The sequence below is a fragment of the Zea mays genome, chromosome 2, assembly GCF_902167145.1.
Source record: "Zea mays cultivar B73 chromosome 2, Zm-B73-REFERENCE-NAM-5.0, whole genome shotgun sequence".
Lineage (NCBI taxonomy): Eukaryota > Viridiplantae > Streptophyta > Magnoliopsida > Poales > Poaceae > Zea > Zea mays.
In genome coordinates, this window is record NC_050097.1 from 138529647 (window position 1) to 138543018 (window position 13372).

At 45.3% G+C, this 13372-nt stretch overlaps 1 protein-coding gene across 1 annotated transcript; it reads right to left on the reverse strand.

Annotated features, from left to right (window-relative positions):
* Positions 1–2968: 2968 nt before the first annotated feature.
* On the reverse strand, positions 2969–12520 carry LOC100272317 (cleavage stimulating factor 64-like). The gene is made up of 10 exons (NM_001146801.1): positions 12338–12520; positions 11713–11791; positions 10731–10905; positions 9339–9372; positions 8990–9228; positions 8813–8890; positions 4609–4644; positions 4088–4522; positions 3754–3978; positions 2969–3562 (listed from the first exon to the last, which is right to left on the reverse strand). The coding sequence occupies exons 1-10, from the start codon at positions 12378–12380 to the stop codon at positions 3431–3433; spliced, it is 1476 nt and encodes a 491-aa protein (NP_001140273.1). The 5' UTR covers positions 12381–12520; the 3' UTR covers positions 2969–3430.
* Between the last annotated feature and the right edge of the window lie 852 nt (positions 12521–13372).

Below are 13372 nucleotides of genomic sequence, written 5' to 3' on the forward strand. Positions count from 1 at the left end.
AGGTGATAAGGGTGAATACCCTTCACCATACACTTTTTGAAAACATCGTTTAGTAAAAACACTGCCCTTTTCTCATCCCACATTTTGTACTTAAAAGATATTATTTAATGCGGGCTATCTCTCTTCTCACAATGCAAAATACCCATCCCTTATTCCCGGCTTAGGTAGTGGTAGGAAGAATAGGTAATTTATGCATCAAGGGAAGAATGGACTTGCCTTCGTCGAAGTTCTCCTGGCACGAAAGATCTATTTTGGAGAGGTCGGGTTCCTGCCCTTCTTCTGGAGCTACAAATTCCAGAGGATCGGATCCCTCTTCTAGCAAAAATAGGTAATGAACAATACATCAACCATGGTGACTTGGTGGAGTGTGCCAACTTTTAGATATTACTATTTTGTGTCCTATAATTTATTTAGACTACTTTTGGTGCATAAAATATCAATATATGCATAAATACATGAAAATAGGAAAAAGAAATGGAAAAGGAAAAAGAAAAGGGGTTTCCTCCTAACTGGGCCGGGGGGGATTTTCGGCCCAGCCGGCCCACCAGCGGGGGACGGCGCAGGGACGGCGCCGTGGGTGTGGGCCCACATGCCAGCGAGGAGGGGAGGGGACGGCGTTAGGGGGTGACGGGGGGGCGGACCGGCCGGAGTTCGACCGCCGGTGAGGCTCCGCGGCGGTTCTCCGTCGCGGTCCCGGTTCTGCATCGATGGAGTGGTGGCAAGGCACGGGCGGAGTAGGGGATTACGGAGGTCGGGCCAATTTGGCCAGAGGGTGCTTGGGACGGCTGGTCCACGGCTTGGTGGCGGGCGCCCGCGGCGGTGGGATCGCCGGCGAGGTTGCCGGGCGCAATAGATGAAGGGGATGGGTGTGTCGTGTTCGTGAGGGAGCGGTGAAGCTTAAGAGGTACATTAATTGGACTAGAACTTAACAGAGAGAGGACAGCGGGGCTCACCGGAGCGGAGGAAGGGCGCGGCGGCGCGGAGCTCAATTCGACTCAGGGGAGGGGAGAGGGAGTGGCTGAGGCCGGTGTGAAGGAGGGAGCTCGGGCGGCCCTTTTTATAGGCGCTCGGGGCGGGGAAGGGGAGGAGAGGTGGCGAGCACCGGCGAGCTTGCCACGGCGGTGATGATGGCGCACAGTGGTGGTGACGGGATGGCTCAGGCGGGCAGGGTGAAGGGACAGCTCGGGCACAGTGCGCGGTGGCACAAGGCGCCAAACCGAGCTGGTGAGCGTGTTAATGGCGAAGCGATGGAGCGCGCGGCGACCGACGGTGATCGCGTCGATAGCTTGGTCACGGGCGCGAGGAAGGGGCTGACAAGCGGGGCCCACTTGCCAGAGAGAGGGCGGTTGCGAGGGAGCGAGGGTGAGCGCGGCTGACGGGTGGGGTCAGGCTGACAGCGGCGGAGGGAGGAGCGCAAGCGCGCGAGCGGAGATGGGCCGCGTGGGCCGCGAGGGGGGGAGAGGAGCGCGGCGCGCGGGAGAGAGGAGGGGTTGGGCCAGATTCGGCCCAGCCGAGGGGGAAATTTTTTTTCCTTTTTATTTTTTCTATTTCTATTTCTATTTCTTTTATCTCCTTTTTCTTTTGAACAAATAGTTAGCTATATATTCTTAGGTGTAAAAAATACTCTATGTGAGGTGGTACTAACAATCATGGTGTATGCATATGATGAAATGTCCTATGAGGTGGAGTCTAGGGAATAATCAAGGGGGGGCTAGGAGATTAGGGTTTCTAACCTTGGGATTAAATTTTGGGATGTTACATTCGCAAAGCACACGATCGGTTCCTTTAAATTGAACACTCCACTAGCTCCGCCTCTCTGTCACATGCCCATCCCACCCTCAGCCAGCCCCTCTTGTGTACCATAGCTCCCAATCATCGGAATTCCCCGAGCACGGTCATCGGCACCGCCGAGTTGAGCGCGCCATGGCCAGCCCTTCTCGGGCTAGTTCATCTCCCTCTGGTCCCCGTTTTAGTACACCTTTGGTCTCTAGATGCTCATGGTCTTGACCAATTGAACGCTACTACAGTAACGGAGTCGCCAAAAAGTGTGTTGGCTTTGGTTTAGGGCCAAACACTAGGGTTGTACCTGCTCTCTGCGGGAGCGCGGACGGTCCACGGCAATGGAGCCAAACGGTCCACGGCCTCGCTGTAGGAGCGTCTCCTCTCTGTGTCATACCGGACGGTCCGTGCGGAGGGCTCGGACGATCCGCAATGGCGCAGAGCGTCTTCTGGCGATGTAGAACCCTAGACCTCACCTTCCAGGACGGACCACGTTAGGGAGGAGAGTTCCGGAGATGCTCCGGGGTCGACAGGCCACCAGGGTGTCCTAGACGGTGTAGAGTTGCATAGAAATTAAGAAAATAGATCGAGGAAGACTAATACTAGACTAATTACTGCTACTCCTATATTAAGAAAGTAAAGGAAATGATATATAGATTGATTGGTTCGATTGTTGGTTACTCCTAGATTTAGAAAGTAAAAAGAAATGATACATAGATTGATTGGTTTGATTATTGGTCTGCGCAATTGGTCATACCCCTTAATATATATATATATATATATATATATATATATATATATATATATATATATATATATATATATATATATATATATATATATATATATATATATATATATATATATATATATATAGAGGGGGTCTGAACCCGTCCCTAGATATTTTCCAACAAAATCCACGTGGTTAGATAGATAAACACGTATAAAAGAAGTTTTCTCGCCTAAGTTAACTTATCGCAGTCCGTCCAGGTTACCCCACAGACCGTTCCCGGGCTACCTCACAGACTATCCGATGTACTATCCGATGTGCAGACCGTCCGAGGCATGGCCAAACCGTCCAACCTTCTCAGATGCCACATATGGTGCTCAACAACAAGCTGAAAAGATTCCAAATCATGATAGCTGCTGGAAGGATAATAGATGAAGCAATTCCACGAATTCCAAACTTGCCTCAAACAATTAAACAGACCTATGGCAACAAATATAAAAAAAATCTCTTCGTCATAAGCTTACACAAAATTCATTTCCTACCTACATTTTTTGCAAGAAAACTCTAAGGACAAAAATGTGTGATGCTACAGCCCATTCGAGAAGCGCTGAAAAAAAGTTCCTTTGAATACATATTATTTTTTTCTCCCTATAATGATACAACAGTGATGGATAATGCGTATCCCTTTTTCCACACTACTCTTCTCCTATCACATTTCTTTTATCTCCGAGCTGAAGAAAGAAAACCATATGGATCCTGATGGCATCAGGATGCCGACAATGCTTACAGGTTACAGGCGGCGTGGTGACTTCATAAACAAATCTGAGGATCATTTCCAGTTTCCACTAGTTACCAACTCGCCATTATGTGATGTGCCAGATTCTCAACCAGCATTTTTGCTGCGTTAGCTCTCAGTTGCTTCTATTTACTAACTGAAAGCATCTTCTGGAGCTCAATCACCTGCTGCTGTTGCTCTGGTGGCAACGAACTCAGCTGCTCGGGTGTCAGCTGCAAGACTTGCTGCAGAAGAGCTGACTCCACATCAGGCGTAAGCTGCAGAAGAGCAACAAGCACATATTCAGTGCATGGAAATTATAATGCTTCTTCAGAAACTTCGCACAAAGATTCTATTCAACTCCATAGAATGAGCAAATGTTTAGACTGGTTAAAAATCTCCAACACTATCAAACCTAAACAGGTTGAAAATAGCAAATCCTGAGAAATCTGTTATAAATGGTTTGTACCTGCTCTTCATTCCCTGGTTGCTGTAAGCTAACAGAACCAGCACTATAGCTCCCTGATGGTCCGCTAGGGCCCACTGCTTGCAGTGGAACTGTATAAACAGCATGGCTGCTGTTCACTATTCCAGGCACCGAGGTTCCATCCTCCAATTTTCTCAACTTTGAAGGATGGGTAAACTCTGCCAAAGTACTTATTTCATTTGGTAGGGTCTCAGGTGCAACAGCTACCTGCAATTGGACATTGTTGAGTTAGCCTATGTGACTGGTCAGATAAAATGAAACAATTCAGTTAACTTGCGGCCATTAGTGCACTGCCCATACAAGTCAAGAAAACTACCTGAGCAAGATGAGGGTGGGTCAAAGGTAGCTGTGGTACACTTGTAGGCATGACAGATGGTCCAGGGTGCTGTGGCACCAATGGTAGCTGAACTTGTGAGGTTAAGCCTACTGAGGTCACAAGAGATTGAGTAGGAACACTAGAAGAACCATCGAGGGGCTGATGTAGCATTGGAGATTGTGCGGCGATCCCAGACTGATGTCCATGTGGAAACATTTTGACTAGGGGCTGGGATGCATGTTGATGCTGAGGAATACTATGTAGTGTTGCAGTTTGTTCCTGTAGGACAGTTGGGTTCGGTGGTATGTTAGTTGGCAAACTTGAAGGTCTTGAGACTAGCGGAATCATAGCATCTGTCTGTGGATATGGCTCATTGAGGTGAGATGAAGATTGTGATAAGGAGCCCGAGGGCTGTTGGCTCTTTGCCATGTGCATCTGCAATTTGTATAGAACATACATTAATTATATCAGGGCAGAGAAAACAATGGGTGCCTAAGGCTCAAAGACAAATAAGAACTAACCATCTGTGGTGTCACCATTCCAAGCATTATTTGTGCCTGCATTACAATAAGGCAAAAATTTAAGTTCCTAATCTTTCGTTCTTATGATAGAGAACAGCTTCATGATTTGCTTTTCTCAAACAAAGCAACAAGCTTATTTCGTTGCATACGTACACAAAATAAAATAAAGAAATAGGGAGTCAAGTCTCAACTTTTATTAACAGTTGACCCACAAGTAAACATGCCAAATCTTTCTTACATCAGAACATGCACACAAACCAAATTGTTCAGTGTTTAATAAGATGGAAGGAATACTCTTTCTTCCACCCAGGGTCACAAGATAATCATGAATGTTATTCTATGGACAATCCTAAAAAGAGAAGTGCAAAACATGAACAACAAAAGTTCAATAAATATATAGTAGCACCTATAGAAAGATAGATGGGAAAAAACACACACGCTTAGGTGGGGGTGGCCTTCATGTATTTATGGCTAATATGGCTTGGAGTACAAGGCAATTACAGACCTAATCATCTAAAAGATATGTCTAGATACAATCCTATACAATCTCTAACACCCACCCGCAGTCGCAGCGTGAGAATCCGAGAATCACTTACCCAAAGACTGGACCAAAAATCAGTTAACAACTGAACATTAAGCCCTTGTCATGACTCATGACAAAGTGTATGTCAATCTCAATATGCTATGTGCGACGGTGAAGCACTGGGTTGGCCGTCATATAGACAACACTCACATTATCACAATACACAATGGTCCTCGAAGGAACAGGGATGTGAAGTTCCTATAGCAGTTGTCTAAACCACACTAGATGACGACATGGGCGATGGCATGATACTCTATCTCGGCACTAGAGCGAGAGAGTAGTCTGCCGTTTTGAGAACCAAGAGACGAGATTATCACCATGGAAGACACACTACCCGAAGGTAGAACCGTAGAACGTCGGGAATTAGGACGGCCAGCCCAATCTGCATTTGTATAAGCAAACAAGGACCAATCCGAGCCACTACCGATGTGAAGGTCATAGGACAACATGCTATTGACATACTAAAGGGTATGCTTGATCAACACAAGTTGGCGCTCAAAGGGATCATGTATAAAGAGATAGACCTGTTGTACAACATACACCAAGTCAGGATGAGTGAGCGTAAGACACTGCAAAGTGATAATGGGGCTTCTATACTTGATCGGATCAGCAACAAGCGTGACGGCAGTTGAAGAGAGTTTGGCATGAGTGTCAACAGGAGTTGATGTAGAGTGACACTCGATCATGCTCGTCCGCTACAAGAGGTCAACAACATACTGCCGCTAGGAGAGGAAGAGGCCTTCGGTGGAGCATGTGACGGAGATGCCAAGGAAGTGGTGAAGAGTGTCCAAGTCCATGGTGAACTCGGTGAAGAGGCCTTCAGTGGAGCGTGTGACGATGATGCTGAGGAAGTGGTGAAGAGTGTCCAAGTCCATGGTGAACTCGAATTGAAGATGCACGGTGAACTATTGCAGCAGAGTTGAGGATGCGATGAGAATGATGTCATCAACGTAAAGAAGCAGGTAGGTAGCATGGTCTCCATCTTTGTAAACAAATAGGGACATGCCAGAGGCCGAAGCGACATGGAGGCGTTAAGGAGCAGGGTGTGAACGGAGTTGTTAAGCGTACCGGGGATGCATTCAGCTTTGCCATTATGAGTAGAGCCGTAAGGGCAGGGTAGGCATAACATAGTGCCATGAGAAGCAAGGAAGGAACAGATAGCATTGTTAACAAATTCTATGTCATTATCAACCTAAAAACACTTGATGGGTGAGTTGAACTAAACACGCGCATAGTGAAAGAAATTAGTGACTAGCTGATGCACTTCAGACTTATGTTGCATGAGAAACGTCAAGCAAAAATGACTAAAAATCATCCAGAATGACAAGATAGTAAAGACAACCCGGAATACTAGGAACTGGACAAATCTAGACATCACAATGAAGAAACTCGAAGGGGCGGAAGTGCATGAGTTCGAACTAGCAAAAGGTAACCACATATGTTTACTAAGCTGACAGGAGTGGTAAATAGAGCGATCTATTTTATTACAGAGATGACTGGGCCAGGGTTCGGGGATTTTCTCGGTCGGGACCATGTTTCGGTCTCTTCTTAATATAATACCGGGAGGGCGGTCTTTCCCTCCCCGGCCAAGTTTTTTTTTACAGAGATGACTCTGGTATTTTGTAGGGTAGCTAAGGTAGCATGGCGGGGTGACCAAGACTCTAGTGCCACACAGCGGAGGGGGTCATGAGGTGGGCGTGAGCGGCAGCAACAGTAGGGAAGGTGTAGAGGTCACCGTCACTAGCGCAGCGAAGCATCTCTCATTTGGTCCAAAGATCCTTAGCAGAGAAACCAAAGGGGTCAAATTCAATGGAGCATGTTGCATAGGGTGTATTTGGTTTGGCTTTTGGCTTTGACTTTTGTCCCCTAAAAGCCAAAAGCCAAACCAAAGGGTTGGATCCAGGAAGCAGCTTTTTCTAAAAGCCGACTTTCTCGCGGTGCAAAACTGAAAGCACCCCTGGACCTGCTTTTAGTGGCTTTCGGATGGAACTGTGAAAACATATATCGAAGAACTTTTAACGGCTTTTGGTGGTTTCGACCAAACGGTTTTTAGCTTTTTAACAGCTCACAGCACACAGCAGCTTTTTCAACAGTTTACAGACCACAGCAGCTTTTTTCATAGCCACAGCCCAACCAAACATACCCATAATCTAGCTCGGTTTATTTGTTTCCTTCTTAGTTGATTGATTAGTTTCTTGTTCTTAGCTAATTGATAGTTGATTGATTAATTTCCTTTCTTAGCTAATTGATAGTTGATTGATTAGTTTCCTTTCTTAGCTAATTAATAGCTGATTGATTAGTTTCTTTTTGAAACTTTGTAATTGTGTATACAAATAGATCAATAGAATACACCTATCATAGCAGTGTAGTTAGATATCACCAAAAACTCAGTGTGTCCTTCTAGTGTTCATGTTGAGTTTTATGAGTGATTGAGTGATCCAGGATCATCTTCATCATCTCTGGCAAGGCACATCGGCGAATAGAAATCTACAGCTGGTACTAGAGCTGCTATTGTTGTTTGAGTTGTGCTTATAGTCATACAGGGTGGATGAATTGCCTCGCCACCGCGGCTCTAGCAATGACGACCACAGGCCGGTGATCCAACGGGTCATGAGGGAGAGTGATGGTAGCGTGCAGTGCCCATTGTTGACCAATACCAACTACTACTCATGGGCAATGCTCATAAAGTTGAAGCTACAGGTGGGACACCTATGGATCGGCACCACCGACTACATCGATGGTCGTAAAGCTCTTGAGGTCATCGCCCTCAAGGTACCTCCAGAGATGCAAGAGGTGATCACGAGCAAGGCGACCGCCAAGATCGCGTGGGACGTCATCAAGAAAATGCACCTCGGTGTGGATCAATTGCGTCAAGCGAAGGCAAACACGCTACAACCTAGGAAACAACCCTTGGCATGCAGACTTGTGTGGCCCGGGTTGTTGCCAGGGGGTACATCATCCAACAGCCAGGGATAGAATACGACGATGTGTTTGCTTTGGTCACACGGATGGAATTTGTGGATTTTGCTTGCTGTTGCGGCACAGAGGGGTTTGCTTGTGCATCACATGGATATCAAGTTAGTGTTCCTGGATGATGAGCTCAAAGATTTGTTGCTACTAGGCACGAAGCAAAGGTCCTATAGCTAAAGAAAGTGTTGTATTCATCAAGCACCAAGAGCGTGTAACGCGAAGCTGGACAACAGCCTGCACAAACTCAACTTCACCAAGTGTGCCAACGAGCATGGGATGTACACCAACGGCGCCGTCGACAACCTGATCATCACTAGAGCAAGGCCGGTGAACGTCCATAACCTTAGGTGGGGTGACCATATAATAGGGCCAATATGGCTTGGAACATTGGAGTACAAGACAATTATAGATGTAAAAGATATGCCTAGCTATAATCCTATACAATCTCTAACAACACCAAATCACGGGAGATTATTAAAGTAAAATATATGTTAGTAAATAGATTCAGTAAACAATTGAAAACTTTATTCCAAACAATATGAAGAGACTTTACAACCTACACAACGCGAAAATAAAAGGTTTGAATCAAGTACAAAATGACATTAAGAACACACAATTGACAAGTCCAATCACTATTAACAAAAAAATAACCTGAAATAGGGCCTTCGGCAGCTGTGGAATTCCTTGCAGCAAAGTTTTGGATTGTTCCTTATTTTGAGTGGCTAGGAACTGTGATTTTTTAATAAAAAATACATAAGAAACTACAATCAGCACTTGTTCATTTGTAAATGTCTAGTAATTGAAGTGCATAAAAGACTACGAGTTAACCTTCAATTCAACCATGACTTCATGCAGCTGATGCCTTGACATTCTGGCCAAATAATGAGTAAGAGGATCATTTCCAAGTCCATACTGGACAGGTAAACCGTTTTGAACATTTGCAGTCTGAGCTCCACCAAGGACGCCAGCCATCACAGACGCAGCATGTATTGCTGGTGGGAGACCAACAGGCTGGTGAAGGTTTGCCTCTCCAACAACAGAAGTTCCAGCTAACTGTTTCTGACTATCTGTGCCAGTCCATAAGGAAATCAGTGTTAGCATCGATGAACATAAAATATGCATAAGAATTGAAATCATATACATAAATAAATGGTGAATGAAAAAAAAAGAAACCAACCAACATTAGATGTCATCCCTGGCCCTCCACGACCCTGCAATGCATAAATGTATCCAGCATAAGCCAACAAGTTGGTCTAATTTAAGCTAAATCAACTTCAGTTAGTTGAGATGTTCTAATGAACGAACACGCACCAACTTCATCTCCACAGTGAAAGCTACTTAATTTCCAAAAGGAAAAGCTCACAGATCGACATAGATTCTTTTGTGTACAGTAACATCATGCTAATCATTTCACATGTCTCAAAGATAGTTCAAGAAAAACATGTCTTGAAGATAAGTTAGCATAAAAAGCTGTGTCCTTATATAAATCAACTGCATCTGGTTGATAGCTTGTAAATAGCAGTATCTGTTGTGTAAACTCAACATTTTGGCAACAAAAACTGGCACATATGTATCAGCATTGGACACTCATTGGTAGTGATTTACAAAGCCTGCTGGTAGAAACTACAGTGAGGGGAAATGTTAACACAACACCGAAAGAAAACTGTGAGTTCTTATGTACATATATAAAGGCCGATTGGATATATACTATTTTTCAGCAATCAATTTACCAACAGTGGCAATCTCTTGCTGACGCATAAACAAAGACCGATTATACATCTTCCATAATACTATAACACTTCTTTTGCTATTTGCAGAAAGTAAACCTCATATTCAGCAGTCAGCAAACTTCTGAAGGGCTCTTTCAACCATAACATATATTATATTAAGACAATAGCTTCGCCAGACTACAATCCAACTTCTTTGGCACGCTACTTCCATGAAGGGGAAAGGTCGAGATAACGGGCATTTTTTCCAACCGCAAAGCATTGGCACCACACCATAACAATATAATTCAATGAGCGAAAGGGCCTCTAGCCTAGTGGTTAAGGACTTCCGAGTAGCACCTCCAAGTCCTGGGTTCGATTTCCCTCGGGAGCGAATTTTCAGGCTTGGTTAAAAAAATCCCCTCGTTGTGCCTCATCCGCTCTCGGGTTACGATGTCCTGTGCGCCACCCTCCGGTTGGGCCGTTGCAGAGTGGACAGTTGACGCTGGCCCGTTAGTGATGGGAGGCCAGGGTTCGGGGATTTTCTCGGCCGGGACCATTGTTTCGGTCTCTTCTTAATATAATACCGGGAGGGCGGTCTTTCCCTCCCCGGCCGAGTTTTTTTTTTATATATAATTCAATGAAGGAATTGAACCGTACAGCAGGTGTGTGTATGTACAACCAAGCAGCTGTACATACACAAACACGCTTGTAAGAGATCGAAACAGGAGACACAGGGTGGTTGGAGAAGGCGCAACTATTATCATTCACAGAACGAAGACAATACAACTTCTCAGATTAACAGAGAACTCCAAAGGTGGTAGGAAAGGCTCTTCTACAGTAAAAATTTGAGGATCGTCGACCTTTTCTCTATTTCTGTCAGTGTTCCTCCCATTTTCAGCAAAATCAACCCGTAACTGACGACCATTGATCTCGTAACCCTGAAGGTTCCGCCGTGCACTTAGAGCAGTTTCCTCGTCCTTGTACTCGCAAAAGCCATAACCTTTTGGCTTGCCAGTCTCTTTGTCAATCACCAACCTGCAAGCAATTTGTAGCAGTCAGTTGCCAAAAAGCATAGCTCAATAGCATTTTAATCAAATTCACAAGTTGCAAAAACATAACCGTAGCAAACATGTTACTGGGCCAAAATCAGTTTCAGCAAATATTCACCTAGGAGAAATCTGATCAAATAAAGGCACATGTGTATATGCCAGACATGTCAGATACCAGTGCTGCTCTGGACTTACTGAGATTTATGGTTAAGCATCAGTCTAACTCAAAATATCACTTGTGATAGTCTTCATAAGAAAACTGTGGTTCTATAGTATGTCAGGCATGCCCAACGAAACTTGGTAAGTTCCACATATGGCTACATTAGTTTATACATCAATGTTCTATATCATTACCATTCCTAAAGGTAAATTTACAAGAATCATAACGACCCCCCCCCCCCCCCCCCGTCTGAGGAAGACATGAATCTTTGAAAGCAAAGCAAGATTGGCGAGGGGGCATCTATTTTTTTAGTTTACCCTGTTCTGCTCATCACAACATATACAGCTTTCTTCTGTCATATTTGCTCAAAAGATATGTGCTGCACAAGCGCAATTCAGCCATCAAACTTGTGTAATCAATTTGCCGTTAGTCGGTATTCTGACCGTGGTGAGGCACCGTGGTTCTTTTTCATTTGTAGCACAATGCCAACACCTGAACATATTCCTTCGTTTTTAATATAAACAGAATAAATAAGGCAAAAACACACATTTTGACAGTAAGTGCTAGTTTCTACAACCCATCTAGAGCTGCACGACAGTGTTACAGTTTTTATGTGGGTGAGCAGAAGCGCACCTGAAGGATACGACTGGGCCAACCTCTTCGCAAATCTGCACGAGCTGCTCCTCTGTCGCATCGTATGGTATGTTGCCAACTGTAATTGAGATTGATAAATACAACCTGTCAGTCCTAAAATCCCCTGCACATCCAGAAACAACAACAAAAACATCTTGCGCGCCCAATGAAGCATTAGGGTGATATGTTGGGAATAGTGCCACATTGTGTGGTGTGGGTGGTCAAGCATGGTTTATATGATTGAGGGTGTAACCCTAATGCGCTAGGTTTTTCAGGGTAGTATTGACCCAACAGACCTAAAGGCCACTGCTATGTGTTAGTACGAGTGTGTCATGGCCGATGGGGGTGGACGCGCCGTGGTCCAGTTCCAATGCCATAAACCAAAACCCTAGGCAAGAAGTTCGATCCGAAGAGGGGCTCAGGACAGGGGAATCAGCGCCAAATCGGAAGAACCCGGGGGCCGAGTCCAAATCGACCCGAACTGAAAAGGAGCTGCCCTCGGTGACACCAGCGAACCACGGCAGGTGGCTCTCCTCCCCCCTCGGCCCCTCCAAGTGGAACCAAAGCCTCCGAGCTTCCGGATCACGCCGGTCAGGGAACGTAACCGAGGGTGGCGAAGGCGTACCGAAGACGCAGCGATTCTGAGCGCCCACGGGAGCAGCGGCCATGCTCAGCGGCGGCACGGGAGGCGCCCGGCCGGCTGCTTGGCTGCTTCCGCCGTGAGATGCCGGTGGGCGTGGCCCGTGGATGTGTATGCCTCGCTCGCAGGCCGCGGCTGTGGCGTGCGTGGCGCCCGTTTATTATAGGGGAGGGACTGAGGGAGGGGAGGCAAGGGTGTCAACATATATATGTGCAGATAAAGATAAGCTTAAGCCTTGTTTAGAATAACTAGAGTTAATAGTTACCTAGCTAATAAATTATTAGCTGGGTTAAATCAGCTAATAAACTAATTGTTAGATGTGAGGTACTAACAATTAGTTATGGTATTAAGGGATGGTATTTGGAAACCAACAAATAATTTTTAATAGCGAATTATTAATTTTAGAGGTTATAAATATGACCTTAGACATGATTTGTTTGTAGAGATAAGAATATATTGTTTCTAGAGATAAGAATAGATGAGATATAGGGTTAGTTTAGTGTCTGACGCGCGGCGCCACGCCGCGTCTAAGCCGCGGCGGCTGAATCGGCCGCCATAGCTGCAGCAGCGAAAGTGTGGCAAGAGGTGGCAGTTTAGGCGTAATACTAAACAGCCCATATACTTAAGGTCGTTACAACAAACCACGGATTAAATTTATCTCTACGTGTAAACAAAGGTGCGGCATGACAGGATAATAAGATTTCACAGCTCCTCTGGTGTTCATGTGCTCTTGACAAGACACCGATTTAGCTGCCAACGCGTTTTTCTTTTCCAGCCGGGATTTATTGCGCTGATTTGCTTTGATTAGCCTGGATTCTCGTTCTAAGTGTGTTTCTTCGCTCTTGAGTCTCGACCATGCTCCCCGCATTCATCGCTCTGATTTTATTTCTTTGTTTTTTTTTTTGCCCCACAACTCCACAAGTCGTTCGCGTTCGTGTGTGCTTGACTGACAACCGGAATGTCAATGAGGCATTTAATTTTCCTGACTAAAACTAAGCTCGTGCCACATCAAATATTTAA